We start from the raw sequence: 26,451 nt of genomic DNA, 5'->3' as shown, positions 1-26,451 counted from the left end.
CCTTTTGGAATGTGGCAATTTTGTGTTGGCACACAGCACACTCTGTGGCTCACCACTGCATCTGCTGATATCTGTAGGATCAACATGCAACACTCCAATCCTAAACATTTGTGTTGGACAGTGTTGATGTCCCTGGCAAAATGTTGCGCTGTAAGTCACTGCAGTGGGTAGAGCAGTTTATTTGCCATATGTTTTGCATTTATTTCCTGGCATAGTCAACATCAGAATTGGTATATTATGGTGTGTGTTTTTTGTTTGACTGCTTCTTTTCTATTTTAAGCTGTTATTTCAATACTGTCACGGCCAAGATTTGCCAAATCAAAACATCAGAAGTAAGTGAGACTGAATAGCTGAGGGTATTTGCTCTGGAGAGTAGATTTGAGCAGAGATGTTGTGAATTAAGGGGAATATGCCTGATGATTTATAGTGGCATGTTGCTTGAAGTGGAAGGAGAGCAGGAGAGACTTTCCTTGAGTACAAGGAACATGATATATTCTAGTGACTGCAGGAGGCTGTTTGTTTTATTTTTGGAGTAGATTTGTTTGCGCTTAAAGTGTGTTTGCTGGGGGAGGCATTGAAGGCCAGAATAGCTTTGGAATATATTGAATGCCATGGAATTTAAAGACACATTCCCTTCAACTTAGAAGATCACTAACCCTCATATGCTGCTGGTTACTCAAACACAGCACATGGAAACATCTGTTGTGTGGAAACATCATGCAAGGCTCATCTGCCATGTAGACTTCTTCTTTGTGGTCTGTCTATCTGCACTGTCAGAGGCATTATGCCTCTGAATACCAGGTGCTGGAAAATGCAGACAGGCAGAGTGCTCATGTGTAGCTTGCAGACTTCCCACAGGCATCTTTTTGGCCATTGTGAAACAGGATGCTGGACTAGATGGGCCAGTGATCTGATCCAACAGGCGTTTCTTACGTTCTTATGTCTTACAGTCCAGCCCTGTACAGTCGTACCTCAGAAGTCGAACAGAATCAGTTCCGGAAGTCCATTCGACTTCCAAAACATTTGAAAACCAAAGTGTGGCTTCTGATTGGCTGCAGGAGCTTCCTGCAGCCAATCAGAAGCCACAGAAGCCCTGTCAGACGTTCGGCTTCCAAAAGAACGTTTGAAAACCATAACACTCACTTCGGGTTTTCGATTGCTTGGAAGCTGGAACATTCGACTCCCAAGGCGTTCGGGAGCCAAGGAATGACTGTATATCGTTTTGGTTGAGGTGGGGTAAGCAAGTTGCAACTTTTGCCATTCCAGCACATTTTGAGCCTAGGTCAGAGAGAAAGAGAACCTCAGGCCTGGTGGCCTTCATGCAGTCCTCTAGGCCTTTTAATATGGTCTTTGGGCTTCAAAGGCTACATGGCTTACTGACTGGAATGTGTCCTTGAAGTGTGATAATGCCTCTTGCTTGCCTGGATAAGGGATGGAGATGTGTGTGAGAGCAGAAACCTCTGAGCTTTGTTTTGCTAGAAGGTAGTGCCAGATTTAGGCCACTGAGCACAGTTCCCTCACACAGGGTGCTGAGCCAAGGGTGTGCAAAATCACAACAGCAACAGCAACATGTATATTTATACGGGTACCTACTGAGAAGATCCATTTAAAAAGCAACTGTACCAAAAAGACTTATTGTGAAAATAAGAAATATGGGGGGGGGGGAGGGCGCCAAAGTTTATCCTTCCATATTACCTGTCCCTGATACTGCATGGTAAGATTCACATTCATTGCTCCCACTTTTTGCCTCTAGGCCTGCCCACCACTGACATGTAGCCCCTGAGAAGTTCTCTTAAGGGGATGTCGCCCTCATGCTGAAATCTTAGGTCTCACTGGTATGCCTGTAAACAGGGGGGCCAACTTGAATAAAATATTGTGGGGACCCAGGAAAGCCCCATCCCCCATAATCAGTCACACAATGCAGTGCACACACACACCCTTTGAATGGGAAGGCCCAGCCCCCTCAAATATTTTGTTGTGGAGGCCAAAGCCCCCTTGGCCCCTAGGAGTTGGTTCGTATGCCTGTAAATATCAGTTGCTGCGATTCACAAGTTGGAAGAGTGCTGCTGTTCTCATGTCCTGCTTCTGGGCTTTCCATAGGAATCTGGAGGAGAGTCACCCTGGCTCTGAATTTTTTTGTGGTGATAAAAAATCTCGTGGGACAAGACCTCCCTAATGGTGACCCACCAAGATGACTCCAGCCCATGAGCCATGTGCTCTGCCAGCTGATTGACCCCCCACTCTAGCCACCATTTTTCTAGTCTCAGCTGGGCAGCAAAACCACAATGTTTAGATGGGCTAGACTCTCACGTATGGCTGGTGGGGTAGCATTTGGCTCCGTGGACCACAAGTTGTTCTATGCAGCAAATCTGACTATAGAAGGAAGAGCAAACAGGGCCTCCAGCAATCCCACCTCAATCTTTTGGCTTCTACATGGTCCTAGCTATGGTTCTAGCCCTACCTAACATTACAGTAGCTGCCATACTACACTTGAATCCATTTCCTTCAGTGGCATAATGAGGATTCCTAAACTGTTTGCTTCTTCATTTGTTTCCTGCAGGATGTTCCTCCTTGTGGGTGCTCCAAAGGCAAACACAACTCAACCTGGGATTGTGCAAGGAGGCCAGGTGCTCAAGTGTAACTGGAACCCCAACAGAAGAAACTGCCAGCCAATTGTATTCGATGCCACAGGTAATAATATAGCAATATGGGCTTTTGCCAACCCAAGGGATTTGGATGAATTGCAAAGAGGAAAGCAAATCAGCAACCTGTTGGAAAAGATTTGGAGCAATAAGGGTCATTGTACACAAGGCTCACTTTGTTGGCCTGTCTTCATGCCATAGTCATTCAAAATGGTGGAGGTGCTCTTAGCTCAGTGTTGTGAACCATCTTGACGGCTCAGGTAGTGATGCATGTTGTGGTAGGCCTGCCGACATGCATAGTATGCCATTGATTTGGAATGGTTGTGACAAGACAGCCAACACATTCATTGTTGGTGAACAGTTTGGATCCTGGTGACAGAACCAGCAGGATGGGAGGATGTAGCTTTCCCACGTGATCTTGGGAATCTGTACTGCTTGGAAACCAACCCACATCTCCCTGCCATCTTCTGCTTGTTTCTGGCAGCCCCTCAAGGAACTGCAAATCCTAGCAGATAAAGTTTCTCTTGGCGGAAGTGCACCGGATTTGCAAATGTAAGGGAGGGAATGACGGCCTGTGATGAGAGGTAGGGTATAAGCCAATTCAAAGACATCCCTAAGCCGTCACTGTTCGTTCTTGGCAGTTTCAGTGTGTTAAAATAGGCTGGCTTTCTGGTGAGCTGGAATCTTTGTTGCTGGAATTAAAGAACTCTCTGCTTTACAGTGGCAAAAACCATTTGAAAGTGCTTTTTATATGCTAGCTATTCCAGCAAAGGGTACATTAGTTCCTTGTCCAGGGCTTACAACAATGTAGACATAACATAGAGGACTGGATTCTGGAATTTCACGGAAGGAGGGGGAGGTTTCTTGTCCCCTCCTCTCCATTGCAGTGATTTGCACCCCCAATGAAAGCCTCTTTGGAGGGTCGAGGACCCCTCCTGAAAAATATGGGGTGTGGTGTGGTGGGCTGCTATGAGAGGGGAGAATTGCCCCAAATCAAATTTGAACTACAAGGGAAATTCTAGTTCCTGTTCCTAGCAGCAATCTCATGCCCTGCCCCACATTGTTTAGGAGCCCCCTCCCCAACCCTCCAGGGAACAATACTAGGGGGTGCTCAGGTGATGGGCAGCAGGTAAGAGGGGATGGGAAACTTTCCATTCAGAAAGTTTCTTAAGTTCACTTAGCCTGAGGCTCCAAGTCAAGAGGTCCTGAAGTGGGAGATATGCTCAAAAAGGCAGGCTTGAATTCCTGTGCTTATGAGTTGCAAATTACTCAGTCCCTCAGTCACTCCCACTAAAGCTAGATTTATTTATTTATTTTTAAAAAGGGAAACCATGTACGCAGCATGACTTTGCACATGCAGCCCCACAGCCACTTGTGGACATGTGGTGGAATCCTGGTAAGCGTGCTATAGGGGCAGGCAGTCATTTAAGGCATTTCTGGAGCAGTGCTGGGCTTGCGGGTACACTAGTTGCAGGCTACCTATTCAGCTATCTGTTCCACATTTGCAATTATGCAAATGGTCAGTTTGTAGCCCAGTTTTCTTCATGCCACACCTGAGGCAGCTAACCGTAACAACCACTGAAAAACACATGGCATGAATAAATACAGGTTTACAGACATGTTTGTCATCTGGCTGCCAATTAGTTTCCAGGTCCAATTCAAAGTGCTGGTTTTGTTCTATAAAACCTTAAATGGCTCAGGACTACAAACTTCAAAGACCGCCTCTTTCCATATGAACCTCTCTGGACCCTGAGACCATAAACTGAGCCCTGCTCCATGAGAGGTCCAGAGGATGGCAACATGAGAGAGGGCCTTTTCTGTGGTGACTCCCTGTTTGTAGAATACTCTCCCGAGAGGGGCTCCCCTGGCACCTTTGTTACATACCTTTCGGGACTAGGCAAAAACATTCCTCTTCTTCCAGGCCTTTGACCAATTAATCTATAGCCTTCAATCTAAAAAAAATCTATGGGGTATCGTTTTTGTTTATGTTAGTGTTTTTATATTGTAAACAGCCCTGTGATCCTCAGATGAATGGTGGCATAGAAATCATCATCATCATCATCATCTGGCTAAGACTAATGGGAATTGTAGTCCAAAATGTGTAGAGGGCACCAGGTTGGCAAAGGCTGGAGTAGATCCACTAAAACCAATGGGGCCTAAAGTGGAAATCTCAGCGTAACTTACCTGGGAGTGAGCCCTATTGAATTTAACAGGACGTACTTCTGAGTAGTTAGGACTGTGCAGAAAGTTAGTCATGGCTAACTTGAGTCCTGCTGGTTTCCTCCAGGAGTTGTTGGACTACAACTCCCATCAATCCTAGCCTGTAAGGCCAATGGTCAATGGGGACTTTAGTCCAGCAACATTTAGGGGCACCAGATTGGAGCAAACTGGACTACATTAAGCATCACTTAGGCTGTGTACACACTGCTGCTTACTGCATCCAGTGTGCTCCCACTGCTGATTTGGGAAGCGATGTACACACAACATTGGCCACAATCCATATCTATCCTGTCGTTTCTTATGAAATACTGTGTTTCCCCCCAAATCTGCTTTGATCTAAATTGAGAAAAAGAACAACCTAGCTGTGTTTTAAGCTGGCAATGTGTCCATGGCCAAAGTCTGGATCCATCTCAAAGATTCTCCCTCTAGCCTGCACACAAACACCTTATGGAAACATGTCATCTGGTTCCAGCTGTAGCCTGACAGTTCCAAAAAACCAGCCCATGGGCTGAGACTGGTCAGCTGTAGTGTGATGCAAGCCCAGTGAATTCCGCTCCCCTTCATTTGTCTGTTGAAATGTTCCCCATGAGAAACTCTGCAGCTCTGGTTTCATTTCTGATGTGCGTGGAAGGGGAAGCATGGCTTTAAAAAGAGTGTAGAATTCCTTTTTCAGGGCAACAGAGCCACGTTCCCTTCTGGTTATTGTGTGTGGGTGATCCCTTCGCCAACAATAGAAAGCCTTGTTTGAGAGCCAAACAACGCTATCGGTCAGGCATGGCCATTGCTGTGACCCATTTAGCATCTGGCATATTTAAAAGGGCCTTGCGTAGCGCCATCCTCTCAGCCTTCTCCAGCTCAGGAGCTGCTGCCGGTGCCGAGAACTCATGCGGAAAATGTGTGCCAGGGGTCTGGGAAGGGGGGGAATTGGTGGGGAGCTGCCTGCCGACTTCTCTCGGCGTACGGCAGAGGAAGCTGGCAGAGCCGAAGCTGAACTGATCCAGCGTGTCATTGTTCAAAGGCTGCGTTTGGGAGCGGTGGGTCACGGGAAGGTCCTTTTCCTATTTATAGCTTTAGTCTAAAAACAACATCTTGCCAACAAGCCCACAAAAGGCTCCTGTGGCAGCAAAAGAGCAGATCAAAATATAAAACCCCAACGAAAACGTTTAGAACACCGAGTCCACTACAAAATGGGAGGGAAAGAGGAAGTGCATCAAGCTGATTTTGATAAAATAATATTAGGAACAGCTGATTTGACTGAAACCCTTATGTGAGCAGGGAAGTATTTATCACCTTCCTGTGATATGAGCTAGTTAGAGGAGCCTCCCCAGGTAACTGTTCTTCATCCTTAGGTCCCCAGGTGTTTTTGGACTACAGTTCCCATTGTCCCCTGCTGGTTTAGGCAGGGGTCAGGGATTATGGGAGTTGTAGTCCAACAGCATCTGGGGACTGAAGGTTGAAAAGTGCTGCCAGCAAGGGAAAGCGGTCAAATCAAGGAGACTCATCTTCACTGCCACCCAGCTTAGACAGTGACAGCAACAAGTGAAGTTCCTTTAGAGGTTTGACATGGGATCAGGCATCCTGGACCCAAACAGCACAATCCTGCACATCTGAATTGGATGGTGGGAAAGGATTATCTCTCATAATACTAAGAACTTGTTAAATGAAGCTAGAGTTGAAAGATTCAGGGCAGTCAAAAAGAAATTATATCTTCACCCGGTGCATAGTCAAACTATGGAATTTGCTTTCACAAGATGTTGTGATGGCTGCTAACCTGGATGGCTTTAAAAGAGGTTCCAGGTTTGTTTGTTTTTCAAACTTGGCCCTCCAGCTGTTTTTGGACTACAGTTCCCATCATCCCTGACCACTGGTCTTGCTAGCTAGGGATGATGGGAGTTGTAGTCCAGAAACAGCTGGAAACCCAAGTTTGAGAAGCCTTGACCAGTGATGGCCAAACTTGGCTCTCTAGCTGTTTTGGGACTACAGCTCCCATCATCCCTAGCTAACAGGACCAGTGGTCAGGGATGATGGGAATTGTAGTCCCAAAACAGCTGGAGGGCCAAGTTAGGCCATCACTGGTTTAGACCAGTTCATGGAGGGTAAAGCTATCAGTGGCTACTGGCCGCATTGGGTATGTTCTGCCTCCATTTTGGGAGGCAGCATGCGCCTGAATACCAGTTGCTGAGCACTACAAATGAGGAGAGTGCTGTTGTACTCAAATCCTGCTTGCAGACCATGTGGGTAGCTGGTTGGCCTCTGTGAGAACAGAATGCTAGACGAGATGACCCCTCTTCTGCTCGTATCTTTACTCAAAAGTAAGTCCTGCTGTGTTTAACAGGTCTTGTGGATGTGTTTCAGGATTTGAGCCCTTGTGTGACTGAGTTTGCTATCCTTTACTAAGGTTCTGCAGAAGGAAGCAAAGGATGGACAGGGGCCCCTTTAGCAAGAAGAAACATTGCAGTTTCTCATTTCTTGGAGGGTCCTGCCAGACCTCTCCTCTGGTTTAATTTTACAGTTCAGATCAAAGCTTTTCAACACATGGTGAAACAGGATATGACATTTGTGCAAGGAGCGTGCTTCTTGCAAAACTCCCAGCCTATTTTGAAAGTGTTGCAACTGATACATGGTTTAATATATGTTGATTTTCAGTGTGTATATGACAAAACCTTTCACTGAAGCTGTTTAAAAAGCTGTTTTTGAAGCTATTATGAAACTACAGGCAATACACACAAGGAAAAAGTATAGTGGGAGCAAGCCAAAGATCCTGTATTTATTACTATTATATTTATATCCCAACTTTCCTCCAAGGAGCTCAAAGTGGCATATATGGGTTCTAACCCACTCCATTTTATCTTAACAACAACCCTGGGATGTAGGTTAGCCTGAGAGACTGTGGCTGGCTGAAAGTCGTCCAGCAAGCTTCATGGCTGAGTAGGGATTTGAACCCAGGTGAAAGAGACAGAGCACCTTGTAGAAGAATTAACAAAAGATCCAAGGGTGCTTGCTTCTGGCAGCTGATGCACTGTGGGGGGCCCTCCAATTTTTTTCTTAATTTTTTTTTTGAGGGGGCTGGGATTCCTCAATGTTCAGAGCGCCCTGTGTGCGATGTCAGGAAGTCATGTTGGGGCCCCTCAATCCTCTGGAGAAGGTGGCACCTCTGAAAGGATCTAATATAGCTAGGACAACTGAGACACAAAATGGTAGGTAAAGGGACCTCTGACCATTAGGTCCAGTCGTGGACGACTCTGGGATTGCGGCGCTCATCTCACTTTATTGGCCGAGGGAGCTGGCATACAGCTTCTGGGTCATGTGGCTTCTGGCGAACCAGAGCAGCACACGGAAACGCTGTTTACCTTCCCGCTGGAGCGGTACTTATTTATCTACTTACACTTTGACGTGCTTTCGAACTGCTAGGTTGGCAGGAGCAGGGACCGAGCAACGGGAGCTCACCCCGTCGCGGGGATTCAAACCGCCGACCTTCTGATCGGCAAGTCCTAGGCTCTGTGGTTTAACCCACAGCGCCACTGGATATGTAAAGTGGCACACCCATGAGAAATATCTTGGGCAAACCAATCCCAACCTCTGATCATGTGCTTTGGGTGTGCGGGTGGGTGTTAAGATAAAGAGGAAATTTCATGAAGATAGCCTTCTTTATTCTTTGGCGATCACTCGTAGCTGAGTAAGATTGTCTTCCATGAACACAGTCTTAACAGTGCGTCCGTAAGTGACTGTGGAGGCCAATTCTGGATCCACACATCCTTCCACAGTGGATACATAGGTTTCTGGGCAGGATTTGATTACGATGAGGATTTGCCAAATGTGCCTTCCTCTTAGCTTGTTTCTCCCTTTCGTCCTGAGTTTGTGCTTCTTCAAAGGCCGTGACACCTTTGGTAGAGGCTGTTCTTCAGTTGGAGCCCTCGCAGGCCAATGTTTCCCAATTATCTGTGCTTATACTGCATTTTTAAAAATAGATTTGCCTTGAGAGCATCTTTAAACCTCTTTTGCTGTCCACAAGTATTTTGCTTTCCATTCTTAAGTTGCTTTGGAAGATGATAATCAGGCATCCGAACCACATGACCAGTCCAACGAAGCTGATGTACGATGAAAATGACTACAGATGACATACATCTGTATGCCTTCTGAATTTTCTGTTTGTTTGTTTTTTAAAAGCATTTTTAAGTTGCGGGAATTTGAGAAACAAAAACTTTATGGTATGTCTACTGGATGTCACAATTATGTTGCCAAGTAAGCACTTTTGTGCTTTCTTTCCTTACACCCTTCAGAAGTGTCTGGAACAGATCTCTGTCAGAAGTAGGATGCGGGGCTGAGGCAGGTCATTGACCTGACCCAGTCAAGATGCCCTTTTTTGCTTCAACTTCCTTATTTCCTCGTCTTCCTCATTCACACTGGAGCCCCAAAGTGTAATCTCACAAACTGATAGTGGTGCAAGTAAAAAGAAAACACTGTTGGGCATGGGAAGGGCTGGGGCTCAGTGGTAGGCCATCTGCTTCGTATACAGAAGGCCCCACATTCGATCACTGACGAGTTGGTCTGGGAGAGCCCCCAGCCTGAAACCTTGGAGATCTGCTGCCAGCCAGTGTAAACCAATACTGAGCTAGATGAATCAATAGTATGACTTGAGATAAGAGAGTTTTGATGCCTTGCGCCATGGCGCAGGTTGAACATTTGGTTGAAAAACACCTGGGCTTCATTTTGGTTCAAGCAAGTTGCAATGTATACCTATGCGCTTAATTTATTATGGGGCCCTTGTTAAATCCAGTATACCTCATGCAAAGCTGCAAGGAAATAAGCTCTGCCTCTTTTCCACCACAGCGTGCAATTCCCGGCATGAGTCATTGTGCGCACGGTTAAGGAGATTCCTGCTCGGATAGTTTTAAACTGTGTTTACTCAAGTCATAACTAGATGAGAGGATAAAATGCCTTGCTCGTACTAGCCAAGATAGAATGATTTATTTGTGTTTTAAAAGATTTCTGGAGGAAGAAGCAGTTCTTTCCTGACCAAAGCAGGAGCTGTGCATTTCCAACGAGGGCCATTTGAAATGTGGTTGGTGCTACAGCTGTGGCAAAGCCTGGGGCGGCCTTGACTGCATGGCCAGAGTTATTGTGAACATGCCTACACAGCAAACCAATGCTTGTGACTGTCTTGTCGGTTCTTGGAGCTGTTCCGTGCAGCCCAGCAGGAAATCCTGAAGGCCGAGTTCATATATTTATCCTGGTGCAACAATATATCCTCACAGATTGAGGAGCAAGCATGCTCTCTCCCCTCCACAATGCATGTCATGTTGCATATTGTGCAGGTATCCTCCTCCTTGGATGAGCACCATATTCGCCTTCCTCCATCCTGCACAAATGGGCAGAAACCTGATGTGATCAGCATGGCAAAAGGGGGGGAGGTTCTGTCTGCTCTTTCAGCACACACACACTCCACTATTTATCTGATGAAAATAGGGATGTCAATAATAATAATAATAATAATAATAATAATAATAATAATAATACCCCACCCATCTGACTGGGTTGCCCCAGCCACTCTAGGTGGCTTCCAACATATATAAACACATAATCAAACATAAAGCATTTTTTAAAAAAAGTTTCCTTATATAGGGCTGCCTTCAGGTGTCTTCTAAAGGTCATATAGTTACTTATCTCCTTGGCTCAGTTGTTGCATAACTTCACACCCTCCAACATTTCTCTGATGGAAAATAGGAACGTCCTAAGGAAAAGTGAGACATTCAAATCAGAAACCAGGACAGCTTCTGTAAATCTGGGACTGTCCCTGGAAAATACAGATACTTGGAGGGTGTGCCAGCATATAAGGGCTATTGCCATCTGAATGCATGTTTAAATGAAGACTGAGTGCATGTGAGGGTGGCAGGCCTATTTCTTTAAAAGTGCAAAGTGGAGAGGTTGAGTTGAACGGTAGGGCGTCTGATTCCATGCAGAAGGTCCCAGATTCAATCCCTGGCCTCTCCAGGTAAGGCTAGGGAAATACCCCATCTGAAACCCTGGGAATCCCCTGCCCGTCAATGTAAGCAGTACTGAGCTATGTAGTCCAATGGACCGACTCTGTATAAGGCAGCTTCCTATGGCACTCTTGATGGTGGTGTTGTATCCTTCCCCTGCTCCAGAAGTCTCTCCCTCAGCTGCTTTTTATTTAGTTATATTTGCTTCCACTATTAGAACCCTCTAGGAGAGAGAGAAAATGTTCTTGGGAGGTAAACTGTAGAGATGAGCTTGGTTGGTGGGTGGAGAGATTTGGCATTCCTTACCTGCTCACCTCTTCTGCTCTTTAAATTGCACACCACCCCACACTTTACACTGGCTGACTCGCGTTTAAAGACAGCCAACCCACAGGCCTTCCGCCTCCCTCCACCCCCTGCCCTCCGAAGACTAGCATTTGCTTTCATTTATATTGTGTATGTTGCAACGACTGCTGTGCTAAACAATGCGCTCTGGAGATATTAACATTGGAAGGCCTCTAAACAAACTGAGAAGGAGGCAGCAACATCGCAAGCCGTCTTTTCTTGGCACAAAAGCAGACGAAGCATCTCTGCAAATAAATAATCCCTCTTGAGATGCAATAAATCTGCGACTTCTGGCTAGGCTTCCCACCCCATGCAGTCCACTCCTTCTTAGATTTCCTAGCCAACCAGGGACTCTGGTTCAGTTTTTGCATTTTTGATGTATCTGAAAGGCCGCATGAAGAGAAGAGAAATGCTGGGTCACATCTTGCAGAGCACTGTTGCTCCCAGGGCCTGCTTGCAGGCTTCCCATAGGCAGCTAGTTGGCGAAATAGCTGTCAACTTTTCCCTTTTCTTGCAAGGGATCCTATTTGGAATAAGGGAACTCTCCTTTAAAAAGGGGGAAAGTTTACAGCTATGGTTGGCTACTGTGAGAAAAGATTATTGGACTAGGTGGGGCTGAATGACCCTTGTTTCCAGGGGTCCCCTATTGCTGAACTGCAACTCCCATCAGCCCCAGCTAGCATGGCCACTGGGAGTTGTAGGGCAACAGCATCTGGAGGGCACCAGGCTGGCTGCCATTATTTCCCCTTGTGAAAGTTACTAAGCAGTGAGGTGCCCAACATGTTAGCATTTGCCCAACCGCTTTAAGGGGCCCGGGGCTGAGAGAAGATCTTGGTGAGGCAACTGCAGCAGCCTTGCCCCTTTTTGCTGCCTGCTCCCAACAGGCTCACTTGTGTGTGGTTGTTACCAAGGTGACACTTTGGGGAGAGAAACTTTTTGTGTGGGAGCATAGAACAGGGCCTTTGCTGTACTGGCCCCCAGGATGTGAAACTCCCGCTGCAGATACAGCCACACACCCTGTTACCTGTTTCTAGACATCAGGTTAATATTTCTTCCTTCAGGCCTAAGGCAGATTTTAAGATTTGGTTTCCTCTGCTGATGGGTTGCTGTTTTAACACTCTTACTGGATTTATGGTTTTTACTGCTGAGTATTTCAATAAACTATTTGGGTGCTACTTTGAGTTTGGAGACTGGGTTATAAATTCCATAAATAATCGTGACTAATTAAGAACAACAATGTGCTCTGGAAGTATTGGCGTTTGAAGCACCCCAAGCAAGGAGCTAAAGAGGCAGCTGTGACGCAGGCCACTCCCCGCCACTGACTGAAAAAGAAGATAAAACATACTGCCTTGAGGAACAGGTCATGTCTTGCCTTTCCATTAGCTGAAGAGATGCTTTTGAAGAAGCGCCTTTTTTCTTGCTCTTCAATCATCAGGCTTGCTTCCAATAGAGGTGTTGGTTTTCAAACTCTCCCAGGGAAACCAGAGTTTCTCAGCTGGGAAGTTAGCCAGACAAACTTATCCAAACTAAGACTGATCTTTCTCTACAATATAGAGCCAGAAGGGAGTATGAAGAGTATGTAACACTGAAATCTCCAGCCAGAAAGCAATACGGTATAGAGTAAGGCATAGAATCATAGACTTGTATAGTTGGAAGGGACCCCAAGGGTTATTTAGTCCAACCCCCTGCAAATGCAGGAATCTCAGCTGAAGCATCAGTCCACACTGGGGAAAGGAAGCCCTAAGCCCTGACCTAACCAGAGCTATGCATAAACTGAATGTGCGGCCCAGGACATGTTCAAGAATCTTCCTCAGGCGCTGTGTGACTTAAGATTCCTCAGCAAAGAGGCTAGTGTTAAAAAAAAAAATCACCTGCAGGCAGAAAATTTGGAAACTATTGCAATGTACTCCCACATTTATGCCAAGATTCTAGCAAATTTCAGTTGCACCTTCTGGTCTTAGGTACTTGTTTTTGTTTTGTCTGGTCTTGTTTTGTTTGCTTGCTTGCACTGAAACATTAGATCTTAAGTTCGGAAGCGAGTGAAAAATCGTTCTTGAAATACTAAGTACAGTACGGGCTATTTTAAGTGCTTCTGTCCAGAAAAAGCACAGAAGCCTCATGGAGCTCATTATGTGCACCGACCATAGCATATACCTCAGTATGCTCCAGTTTATCACACATTTTTACTTAATTTTGCGTGTGTGCGCATGCGCGCGCACACACATATCAATTAGTGTACAGTTTGTAAAGTAGCAGGCTCCTACAATATTATATTAAGAATAGGAGGATGATAACAGTCCATAATGCACTTGTGAAGAAATGCCACCTTTCGAGTTATTTTATTCTGTTTCATTTCCCCCCACCTTATATAGCTGGCCGCCAAAGCTGTATTGTGGCCAAATCCATCACAATATTACATACCAAGGCAAATTAAAACAAGTGCAATCAAGGCAATGCATCTAGAAGGGACTAATGACTGAAAATCTGGCGATGGCCATTCAGACAAGTCAATTGTGCTTCCAGTTTAACAAATTGAGGCTGCAAACCTGTACACACTTATCCTAGAAATTAACCCCACTGAACATTATGTCCAGGGACTTCCTTCCTTCCTTCTGAATTGTGTTGTAAGAATTACAAAATCTTTATTAATCTAGCATCTTCTACAGCCAGCTCTGCAACCTGATAAGTAAACTTCCTGCATTAAAAATGAATCACCTTATGATTAGATGGAGAGCTTTGCTTCTTGTCTGAAAAGACCCTCAATAGCTCCCTACTAGAGATTTTGTACACATGACGGTGTGGAATGTAAAGTGGTAGATCTTCACCCATCCCTTTGCCGCATGGTTATAAAATCCTACTAAGATTGTAAACCAGCTGTTATTTGTTTCGGCTTGCCAGCAAAGACGGAAACCTTTCTCTCCAGGATTTCCCGGACAGGAAGCAATAATATGCCTAAAGAGGCAAAGATTTCCTTACAAGGTGGATAGCATACAAAGGAGTTTAGATTAGTCGCCAGCAGTTGAGCTGAATTACTGTGGAGCTGCTGACTCGTAGAAGAGAGGATCATTCTTAATCATGGCTCTCTTGTTTTCGTGAGAACCATGATAAGCGGTGCTTGCATAACCTTTGAAGATGGCCTTGCTTTGGGTTGTATTCTGGCAAGGCCATCTTCATGGACAGATGCAATACTGCAGCCCTATTCTTTGAGAATATCCCACAGAATATTACCGTATGTGGTTTGTGTCCAGAGAAATGTGAACACAGCTTAGCTAATGAAACAGTGCCAGAATTTGTCAACAAGGCTTTGGAGCAGGTGAGATCTTCTCAACTCCAGGCAGTCTTGGCTTCAGAATGGTTTGGGGACAAAAATTGACTTGGTCACCCTGGTGGGTGACATAGAGCAGGGTGGGAAGTGCAGTGTTGTTAGTCAAAAGCTAATCTTTTGAGGTAGATTACAAAAATTTAAGCTGATGTAGCTGGTGAGTCACACAGACATCTGCCTTGTTGGCCAAGCCTGGGGGTAGGGTGCAGGTTCTGGAAATATTTATTGGCCCTCTTGATGTATTCAAAAGATACTGCGAATGCAGAGTTCAACAGGCCTAACAAGGTCCTATATTTATTCCTTTTCATTGGAAAAAGTGGTGATCGTTAACCCCTGCCTGAGCCATTTATCATCCTTCAGGAGCAACTAAGGAAAGTTGGAAGAAAGGTTTCACAATCTGTATCCTGAACTAGGTAGATTCTGGTTGGGCTGTTATGAGAACGCACTCCCTTTGGGGGTGAAACCATAGTTCAGTGGTAGCACAGCACATGCTTTGTTTGTCAAATTCAACCTCTGGCATCTCCTGTTAAAAGAATCAGGTAGTATATGATGTGAAATACCTCTGCCAGAGACCCTAGGGTTCCCTAGGGAATGGGGAACCGGGTACCCTCCAGATGGGATTGTAACTCCCCTCATCCTTGACCATTGGCCATGCTGGCTGGGACAGATGGAAGCTGGAGTCCAGTACCACCTGGAAGTTCCCCATCCCTTCCTTCAAGAGACATTTGCATGAGAGTAAACAGTATTGGTGTAGATCAATGTGTCCTAAACTTGGGCCTCCAGCTGTTTTCAGACTATAATTTCCATCATTCCTGACCACTCATCTTGCTTGCTAGGGATTATGGGAGTTGTAGTTCAAAAACAGCTGGAGACCCAAGTTTGGGAACCCTGGTGTAGATGACCAAATGGTCTGATCTAGTATAAGGCATCTTCCTATGTTCCCAGCATGGTGATCAAGTTATGAGGGTCACTTCCACCAAGATAATGAGGACCTTTAGACTGGAGCCATATCCTCATCTCATGGAGACCTTGTCTATTATCACTGATCCCAGACAGCTAGGCACAGCTTCTAAGGTGCCATTCTTTCTTTAGAAGATGCAAGTCTTTTAACAGATACTGTGGTTTTTTTCAATAGGTGATTCAGGTCTTTATAATCTAGTAGGCTGACAATGGGCAACATTATCACTTTTGATGAATGCATGCTTCCTTGGTGTGCGAATGAGCCAACTCAGACACCACAGATAGGAGAACTTCAAACAGTTTTGCAAATACTTCAGGCAGAGTAGCCCTTCTTCACACATGTGAATAAGCACACTAAGCTCTGCCACCTCCACCACACCTGGCAGCCATCCCCATTGCCTTTCACAAGCTGGAGGGTGAACTGCACAGTTTAGACCTCTAGATTCTAAAGCACACAGAGAGCCTCTGTAAGTGCAGGAAATTCTGAACTGCATAGATTTGCTCTGCAACTTATGGAAGATGGGGTGGAGACCTAGCACTCTTGCTGTTCCCTCTCATGTGTTTAATCAACACATAAGCAGAATGCTTACATAGGGTCACATGCGCACCATACATTTAAAACACATGGGTACCACTTTAACAGTCATGGCTTCCCCCAGAGAATCTTGGGAACTGTAGTTTAGCTCTTGCAATGCTAAAATTCCCAGCACCTTTGACAAACTACAGTTCCCAGGATTCTTTGGGGGAAGCCATGTGCTTTAAATGTGCGGTGTGGATATGGCTTGGGCTCCTGTTTTTCAGTGGAACCTATTCAGTGCATTGTAAGACATCAAGGGCAGTGTAATAAGTAAGGAGAAAGCTCTCTTTGATATGGACGGCACCAACATTAACGAACTTTCCGTGACAGCTGAAGATGCACTTATTGGGTCAGGGCTTTGCTGTTATTGCTGTGGATCCTTTTTGTTAATTATGATTTTAGATCTACTGGGACGGCTGTTAACGGAGTGTGAAAACTAATCTTGTAAACAATAAAAAACGTGATGCATGGATACATGATGTGTAACTCAGTGCAAGGGACAAGCCCGCTTCAGACATTATAGCACTCGGTAATAAATAATAATAATATTTTTTTATTTATACCCCACCCTTCCCGGTTCAGAAAACCAGGCTCAGGGCGGCTAACAACAAATTTAAAACACTTATTTGTAATACAGCATAGAAGCAGCATAAAATACAATATAAAAGCATGAATAACAATAAAATTCAAAGTTCAAAAATCAATTTGGGGGAAATCCATCCAATAGACATTAGATAGTCACCAGGGCTAGCTGGCTGAATTAGTCCTACTTGGGCCAGCGAGGAGGCCAGGGGAGAATTAGCTGTGGGGTCTCAGAGTGGGTAATCTTCATAAAGGGGAGGGGGAGGGAAGAGAAGGGAAATAAAAGATCAGGCTGAATTCAAATTAAAGGCCAGGCAGAATAGCTCTGTCTTATAGGCCTGGCAGAAGGAGCTTAAATCCTGAAGGGCCCTAGTCTCATGGGACAGAGCATTCCACCAGGTCAGAGCCGTCACTGAAAAGGCCCTGGCCCTGGTGGAGGATAGTCTGACTTCCTTAGGGCCCGGGACCTCTAAACTAAGGTTATTCATGTACCTTAAGGTCCTCTGCGGGGCATACCAGGAGAAGTGTTCAGATGTTGCAAGACTGAAATGTCATTTTCATAGCTCCATGACGGGGTTGTTTGTCTTCTAGGCAACAGAGATTTTGCGAAAAACGATCCTCTGGAATTCAAGTCCCATCAATGGTTTGGCGCATCGGTGAGATCGAAAGATGACAAAATTTTGGTAAGCCTTCATTTTCAGTGTTTATTGCATGCCGTTATCATCATATCTATTTACGAGTCAATCAATCAAATTGATTGAATATCAATTAACATCTTTGTACACCACCCACTCCTAAGAGAGTAGAATCAGCAAGCTCAGGGTAACTCCAATGTACAAAAAAAATCAGCAGAATTGTTTGGAGGAGGGGACAGAATCCACTCAAACTGTCCCATGGGATGTTGAGAGACTGAGGGGAGGCAGCCTTTTAATTAAGTAGGTGGGAGAAGATAGTGTCTGACAGGTCACTCCCTGATTCAAATGGAGAAGATGTCCATAGACATCAATAGAGAAATTAAAGAACTGGGGGACCAGGGGACCCAAATAGCCCAACAGAGACTTGGGGTGCTCAGTGGGCCTAAAAAAGGCAGACTCACTATTTGATTGTGGTGGTGGAAAGCAGGGTGTTCTCAGAGAGATGGCATGGAGTAGCTGGAGCCCTCAACAGAAGCACTCCATGCTGCAGCATTTTGTTGTCGTGCCGCACCTGTATATACTAACAGTGATTTCTGTGAGTGTCCGTTCTTACACAGCCAAAACAGCACCATTCACACATAAAGAGGGCAACATCAACAGGTTTGGAGGAATTCAAAGACCCCAACATAGGTTGCATTTTTCGGCTATGTTACAGCACAGAGACAGTTGATGTGCCCTCCAGATGTTGCTAGACTCCAGATCCCAGTATCCCTAACCATTGACGGTGGTGTCTTGGGCTGATGGGAGTTGGAGTCCAACAATATATGTAGGGTACCATAGTTTGACAGACCTTTGGGCACTCCCTGGCCTTTAGATAGATAGAGTTCCTCCAGCTGCCCAGCACCTTACTGCACAGTCAGTGAGCACCCATTCCTTCAAGTGTTTGCTTGGATCATTTGAGCACCTCCATGCAGCAGTTGTTTAACTGAGCTACAGGCTGAGGCAGATGCTGACACAGCCTTGGTGCTTGGGTGGTGCCAGGAAATTAATGGCTAAGGCACCCTGAAAGTTAGCTGACGTGAGGAAGTTTTTGCTTGCGTCGTTTCTTTTCCTTCCCTTCTTGTTATTTTTTTGCGAAACTTCAGCCAAATCACTTTGCGAAGCACCTCATTTACCTTCACCAGACTGAGTGACTTTGCTTAAGCTGCAGACAAGGCAGACGTTCCCCTCTCTATGGTTGGCTAAGGCAAGCATCATTTGTTCCCTTTTCGAAAGCATTTCCCCCCCATTGATTCTCAGCATCTCACTGCACTGTGTATAATGGTGGACTTTTAAAAAGAGCTTTCTAAATGCTGCCATTTTGCTTCCCCCGCAGGCGTGTGCCCCATTGTACCACTGGAGAACAGAACAGAAAGCAGAGAGGGAACCTGTGGGAACATGTTATCTTCATGACGGGTCCAAAGCTTTTGAATACGCTCCCTGCAGGTCAAGTATGTGGAGAATGTCTTGCTATTGTAATTACAGCCCTGAATCTATTTTCTGTGTGCTGTCGTATTATAAGCACAACTTTAAGGTGTGTGGAAGAAACACACCCACACCCTCATCTTTGCAACAGTGATTTAAGGCAGGTATCCCCAGCCTTTTGGGGCCCAAGGGGAATATATAGAAATCTAAGAAACTCTTGCGGTCACCACAAAATGAAAAACTGGCGATGATCAGAACCCTTCTTCCACAAAATAACGGGAAAAACATCTAGACACATTCCAAAACAAATACAACACAAAAGCAAAGAAAGCAGGCTACCCCCTCCCCAAATACATAACCAACCAAAAAAAAAAAAGTTTTTTAAAAAAAGCTCATGGGGGGGGGGGAATCAGAGGGGCAGGAAACCTTGGCAGGCACTTGGGAAGGGGGTATCTAACAAATGGTGTCACATTGGTGGTTCTAGAACTAGGGTGCGTGGTCATACAAAAACAAAACCTGCGAGATGATAGGATCCTCTGCAGATCAATTGAATGCTCAGTCTGGTTCCAAATTTCACAGCACATAGAAATTTCATAGGGATCTGAAGATAGAAGTGGAAATATGATGACAGCAATGATCTGTTCATTTTCAATGCAGAGTCACTGCAATGGGACTGTGCCAAACGACTGGGAAGGCTAAGGGCCAAATGACGTGTGACATTATATGCGTGGTTTGGCACTGTATCTTTTTTAAAACAAACAAACTGTAAATGGCAGGCTCTGTTGAAGGCTAGTCATGACCTTGGTGTGTACGGAAAAGAACAAACCACAGGGGTACTAGGACTACTCCTCCACCCTCCAAAAAAACCCCATTTTTTTGGCAAGGTAGAATAAATGTTTAGGTGCTTTCTTGCAAAATAATAATAGCAAGCCCCTTTCCTATGTAACAACTAGCAGGTCTTAGAAAAGGTTACTGGTCTGTATGTACAATATGTGTTGTTTTTTACACGAGGAAGCACCCTGCAATATGTTCCAGTAACAGATACATCATGCAGAGCTGCTGATCATGTAGCTTGGCTCCAACAGCTGGGATGTAAGCTGCATCCTGTTTGGGCAGAACCATCTACTACAGCCCCTGTGACTTTCCAGGTCACAAAAGGTTATTATTCCAGCTAAGCTGGAACACCAAACTTGGATATCCAGCCATTTTTGTTAAAAAAGGGGGGGAACCCAGTAGGTCCAAATTACTTCCGAACTAGAACAGACACATTTAGTGCATCCCCAGTGGTGATCAAAATTAACCCTCCACCCCTGTGTGCACATGCATACAATCTATATAAACAGCAAGAGCCCAGAGAGGGAGAGTGCATTCCAGAGTCATTCCCAGGATCAAAGGGGCACGGAATGCCCTAAGTGAAATGTGCACTCTGTTATACACCGCAGTACCGATAAGAGACTGTTAGCATTTCTGTTATAAAGCTCTGTATTCAGAGGGATTAACCACATCATAAGAAAGCCTCCTTGGGCTGTCTCGTGGCATGCGAGGGATTAGCTCTGGAATTCCCTTTCTTTTCCTGTTTTAAAGGCAGGCGACATCTCAAAGCTGTTTGTAGGTTGCTGATCTGTAAATAGAGAAGAAAAGCAGCATATACTCGCCATGCTAGATTTCGTACTTAACGTGTTCAGAAACAGGCAGAGCCCTTTGGATCGATTGTGTTGGCCTTAACAATAGGGAGGGGGGTATTCTGTTCTGACCAGCGTAGGTCAGGCCTGCACAGATTATGAGACCCAAAGCCAAATGAACCATATCAGCAGACCAGAGGCCCACTAAACCTCTTTGTGCTGCCTGGCTGGACTGAGTCTTAAAAGGGGGTGGGGTGGGGAATGGCTAAGCCACAATGACAGGCCACAAGACACATAGCTCGGTAGCATCTGGGGTGACTGGGCAGAGCTCCCCTTCTGATACTGGTGCTCACTGCAGGGGATTGGATGGTCCTCAGGGTCCCTTCCAACGCTACAATTCTATGGGTCTGGGATGGAGCTGCCACTTTGGGTTGAGCAAAATACAGGACAGGTCAGGCAAAATAAAGTACTCATCAGGGTGGGGATTGGGGGGCACACACACTTTCATGACACCAAATCCTCCCCCCCCCTTTGTGGAGTGGGGGTTCCCTGCATTCTGCCTCCTGACTCCATCACCACCCAGGCTCCATTCTTCCCCTTGACTCACATAGACAGGCAGGGCCATTGGGGGTAGACAGCCAGCTCTCAGGGCGACTTGAGCCACAGCTCGAGCCTCTCGCCCATGAGTGGGGAGGGGGAGAAGAGAGGTCAGGGTGGTGGAGGGGGCCAAGCGGCAACAGACCCACACTATGTGAGACCAGTGGGCAGTGGCTGAGGAGGAGCACCAGTGAGAGAGAAGGAAGGAGGGGCAAGGGAGGCAGAGGAGGTCCCTCCTTCCCCTTCTCTCTATTGTCGCTCAGGAGGACACTCAGGAGAACCTCTCAGACCTGCTTGCTTGCTCGGCTACTGCACAACATCCCTGCAGTACTTCCAGCTAGGTCTCAAGATACGGTACTTGCTGCCACCAAAAATAAGCCAGAGCACTGTGGCTCTAAAAACTGGACTAATCCTAGCCTAGCCATTAAAGATAATACTTCTAGTCTACATATGAGTAGGCAGTGAGAATGTTCAGCTTCCTGGTGCTGGTGGAGCCCACCTGCAAGGGCAGCTCAGCTTTTTAAAGGCTCTCTTTTTCGAGGAAATGACCTCTGACTCTTTCTGGCCAATGGGGAGCCAGCACCAGTTCACCAGGTAGGGCATCTCCCAGGTAAGCATCTTAAGTACCTTTTTTTTCCCATTTGAAGAGAACAAGAGGAAGTTAGGTGGCAGCTTGGCTTAGAGCAGTGGTTGTTCCAGATCAAGGTCTTTCTTGACACTATTATGCACAGGGATTTGTGTTAAACATCTTCACCATCTATTGTTTCCCATTTCTCTTGTTCTCACAGCAAGCATTGACGCTGAAGGACAGGGCTTTTGTCAAGGTGGATTCAGCATTGACTTTACTCAGGTAGGGAAGCTATAACTGTATGTCTTCCTTTTTTTCAGTACCTGACAGCAAAGGAGAAAGAGTCTGTAGAAATCAATTCTATAAAGGCATATCTGTCAGATCAGCTTTTCAAGGGGCTTCTTACACTTCGCTCCTGTTGGCTTAGATTTATACATCTGGATGTAGCCTGCTAGACAGAAATCATTTATTCAGCTCAGGATTTCAAAGAGCATGTGAGCAAATCAGGGAAGAATAGGAATTAATAAAAAGGAGATGCTATCTCTCCTACTGGGTTAATTCTGCTACAGAATATAACAATGTATTTAAGAATTTCCATTTGCCTTTGTCTTTTAACAACACTAATTAGTCTGAAAATCAGAATATATATACTGGTCTCTGTCATTATTTCACTGTGCAACAACAGGTGCAGATTCTTAAAGCAGGGATAGGGGAACTATGGCATTTCAGGTGTTGCTAAACTACAACTCCCATCGTTCCCAACCATTGGCCATGCTGATGGGAGTTGGGAGTCCCAACGACAATTGAAAAACCACAGCTTCTCCATCTCTGACTTAAAGAACAAAACCTCCACATGCAGAAGCAGTATATCTGATTACCAGATAATGGAGGGGAAAAAGAAACAAACAGGAATGGTTTATGCTATCAGCCCCAGCCAGCACGGCCAATGGTCAGGGATGATGGGAAGTTGTAGTTCTCAACATCCGGAGTGCATTGGGTTGGATAGCGATTTAAAGTTTTGAAGGGCACTGAATACAATTACCTGGTTTGAATATAGCGCTAAACCATAGTTTAGTGTTACAGGAACGAGCCTGCTGGAACCTTAAGGTTCAACAGGACGCACCCGTTTCCTAGTTTAAACTAGCCACAGTTTCTCAATATGTCCAAACTAGGAACTGCGGTTAGGTTAATTTTTTTGTACTAAATCGTGTTTATGGTTTGCATTCAGAGGGGGATGGGGAGAAGATTGCTTGAAGTATAGAATGTTAAAGTAGTTGTGAGGGAGTGTAGAATAGCAGTTGGTGGGAATCTGAGCAGTCTGTCTTCCACCAGGCCGAAAAGGTCCCTGTCCCCTGCCTTAGACATTACAAGAAAAGAAACTTACATATTTTTTTGCCCAGCCTTACTTTTTCCTTCCACTCTTACCCCAGGGAGATAGAGTACTTCTTGGAGGACCTGGAAGTTTTTACTGGCAAGGTGAGACACAGCTGTTAAAAAGCTGACCATTCTATTTAATCTTCTGCTGTCCTCTTAAGGACACTAGCAAAATAAACCATATGCAACAAGTTTCCTTTCTGGCAAGGTTAATTGAAGAGGGGACGATTTTGAGTGGAGAAGTGGTGACTTTCACCGTCTGCTGTTTCTCTGCTTCAACCTGTCCCTCCCAGCTGCGTTTCCCATTGCAGGTTTCCTGACCCTCGCAAGACTTTACCTTTGCCAGGGGCAAAACTAGGCTTTATTTCACCCAGGTCAAAGACCCAATATGGCACCCCACACACAAGCATTTGCGTACACACAGAGAGAGGTCGGCAGCCTCAGTGACCCCCCTCTGGAGGCTTCACCTAGGGCAAAAAACCCAGCTTGCCCCCCGTAGCTACGGCACTGCCTTTGCAAGCATGTATTTGGAATCCTGTGAGGATGAAAAGCAGCTGTGGGGCGTTTGGAGTAATAGAAGGGGAAAAGGCCAAGCATCTCCCCTGACTGTGTTTCTGCTCAAATCCTAAAGTGGCTTTTTCTGGAATGGAGCAGGGTGGATTCCATTGGGGTTTAGTTATACATATTTGCATGTAATGTGTAGTGTAGTGTAATGTAATGTAATGTGTAATGTAATGTCTCAGTTCTTCATGTAGTTGATGAATTAAATGCCTGCCTATGAAAGCTTATGCTGCAATAAATAAATTGGGGTTTGATTGGACTAAGTTGTTACTTGTTAGGAATGAGTTCTGCTCACTCAGTGGGTCTCCCCTCCTCCTTACCCCACAACCCTGGAATCTGCTTCAGGGGATTGGGAGGAACCCCCAGAACAGGTTTAGGGGGAGCAGAAGAGGCAAACTCCCGTCATGTGAGTACACCTCATTCCCCGTGTGCATAACCCCCTTTGTGCTATGTTGAATTCCACCCTCCCTCTTCAAAGCACCACAAGATTCTTTGTATTTTTTAAATGCAACAGATTAACGTGCCTACATAGAATCTTTCTCCTCAGTAACTCTCAATTTAATAAAGAAGTTGTTTCAAGTTGCTTATTTTTAATCCCAGCTCCTTGCTTCCATTTGTCTTTTTCTAATGTGAACTAGGAGACTGCAAGTATCGTCTAATAGCTCCGTCTGTGTTTTTATGTCCCCTCTTCTACTTGGTACCCAACAGGCCAGCTCATTTCTGATAAAGTGGCTGAGATTGTGTCAAAATACAACCCTAAAGTCTACACTACCAAGTATGACAGCCAGTTAGCAACGCGGTCGGCCAATGCTGCTTTCGATGACAGCTACTTGGGTAGGTTACTTGAGAGTAAAACACTGGTAAAAATTGTGTTCCTTGTAAGACTGAGTCTGAGGTTCTTCATTCCTCCCTCCCCATCCAGTGATATTAGTGAAAGCTAGTGCCAAGCAGGTGCCAAAACGCCCTTGTGAATGACCCATAATGCTAAGCAAGTGTTTAAGCCATGGTTTGTAAAGCAAACCACAAGTTAATGATGAACTGTGCCACAGATGATCAGGTAAACCATGGCTTGTTTCTCCAAAGTTTGTTTTGCTTTCTAGCTGCTCTTACCTCACATGTTGGTGGTTTGGTGAGTTTCCAGGGCAGAGCTTTCCAAACTTTTCATATTGGTGACACACTTTTTAGACATGCATCATTTCACAACACAGTTTTACTAGCAAACCAGAGGTTAAACTCACCCCTTTCCAGCCCCGGAAGGAGTGCGGGGAGTGTTCACACAACACGCCTACACCCTGCAACCAACACATTGATGTGTCGCGACACACACTTTGGAAAGCTTTGTTCTTTGTTTTCAACCTTTTTGAGTCCATGGCTCCCTAAACCAACTACATTCTTTCTGCGGCACCCCCAAAGGGCTCACCCCTCAGTTATGTCACCCCTTGCCTGCAAAGCTGGCAGCCTCTCTGTCCCTGGTCTCTGAACCACCAACACCTCCTTCCGTCTCCCCATCAAGCAAAAGTAGGAGAATCAGATTAGCTAATTAGGATGGCTAAAACATAAGCAGCCAGATCGACAGACCTGAATAGATGCAGGGAAAACTGCCTCTTGATATTTATTTAAGGTTGTAATAGGTCATGTGCATTGATAAGTCATGATTACCCCTTTCATGTTTGACAGGTTATTCAGTAGCTGTGGGAGATTTCAGCCATGATGGCATAGAAGGTATGGCTTATTAACTTTTGCTCCCTCTTTGATAAGATTTTGCTTGCCCCGGCTCCATTATTGTTTGCTAACATCTCACCTCTCATCCCTGTTTTGCGAGTCTTTGGTAAATTTTAAGCACTCTTTAGTAGGAACTGTGGGGCTTCTGCATAGCTCCTAGCTTACCACTGGACCTAGTTAAGGCTACAGTCTTGTAGCTCATTGCTAGAGGATAAAGTCAAGAGTCCTTACCTATGTGCAACTATTGGCAGAATGGCGGCCTAAATGGAAAATGTTTCTGAAGGTCATTGACTACTATCCGTATTGGTCATGTCGTCTTTCTTATTTTCAGATTTTGTCTCTGGGGTCCCAAGAGCAGCAAGAACTTTGGGCATGGTAAGGAACTTACATAATATACTTTTCAGTGCTGGTAGTATCCCAGCAACTTCTAAAATATTGTGCAGTGCAGATGTTAAGTTCTATCTTTTTCATGCAGGTGTCTATTTATAATGGAGACACCATGGCGTCCATGTATAACTTTACTGGAGAGCAGGTATGGTTTTCTCTGCAATGTTTTGATTTATATTACCTATCATTCGTTAGTGGAATCTAGGTGTTATAAATTCACAAAGTAACCTCCAGCAAATCAGAGAATGTCGATTTGGGAGTTGTTTTAAGAACAGGGAAACATAACCACAAGCAATCTACCCCTGATCACATCAGTTCAAACTGGCGGCATATATGGTTGTGGACCAAGTGTGCCTGAAATCAACGAGATTATTTTGAAATAAAGAGCTGCTCTTTGCTTAGAGAAATCCTCTTTCTTGATTAATTATGGGGGGGGGGGCATCTTTTAACTTAAAGGAACCACATGACAGTTGTGGGCGGAGCCGGAGGCAAATGTGGGAGGAGTAATCCAAAGCCTTTAAAGAATGCATGGCAAGGGACCTTTTTTAAACATTTTTTAAAAAAACCTTTATTATAAGAACGAAATAATATTCTAAAATAACATATACAGTACAGCTAAGCACATCCCAGATGCAAGTGAGGACAAGCAAGGGAGCTTTTATTGAGGGGGCAGTCACTAATTCTGAAATATCTTTACTGAAGTATTTACATAAAATGCAACATTTTCCTGTTTAATCTTATCTCCCAGATGGCTGCATATTTTGGATATTCTGTAGCTGCCACAGATATCAATGGGGATGAGTAAGTGATGCTTTTTTTCATTCTTCCTGGAAAGAATTGCTTGCCTTAAAAAAAAGAAATCTTGTTTAGGATAAAAATAGAAGATTTGCAAAGA

General features: G+C 45.1%; 1 protein-coding gene across 1 annotated transcript in view; it reads left to right on the top strand.

The window, feature by feature from the left end:
* ITGAV (integrin subunit alpha V) overlaps positions 1-26,451 on the top strand; it is a 66,695-nt gene that overhangs the window by 7,497 nt on the left and 32,747 nt on the right. The window contains exons 2-11 of the mRNA XM_081023608.1: positions 2,561-2,691; positions 17,218-17,309; positions 18,637-18,751; positions 21,733-21,794; positions 22,943-22,988; positions 24,156-24,281; positions 25,125-25,169; positions 25,501-25,544; positions 25,645-25,701; positions 26,305-26,357. Coding sequence (XP_080879734.1) covers positions 2,561-2,691; positions 17,218-17,309; positions 18,637-18,751; positions 21,733-21,794; positions 22,943-22,988; positions 24,156-24,281; positions 25,125-25,169; positions 25,501-25,544; positions 25,645-25,701; positions 26,305-26,357 — 771 coding nt within the window. The remainder of the gene's footprint in view (positions 1-2,560; positions 2,692-17,217; positions 17,310-18,636; positions 18,752-21,732; positions 21,795-22,942; positions 22,989-24,155; positions 24,282-25,124; positions 25,170-25,500; positions 25,545-25,644; positions 25,702-26,304; positions 26,358-26,451) is intronic.

Source organism: Podarcis pityusensis (assembly GCF_964106645.2).
Source record: "Podarcis pityusensis genome assembly, chromosome: 1".
In the NCBI taxonomy this organism is placed as follows: domain Eukaryota; kingdom Metazoa; phylum Chordata; class Lepidosauria; order Squamata; family Lacertidae; genus Podarcis; species Podarcis pityusensis.
The sequence above is the reverse complement of the archived record's forward strand: the minus strand, read 5'-3'. Positions and strand labels throughout refer to the sequence as shown.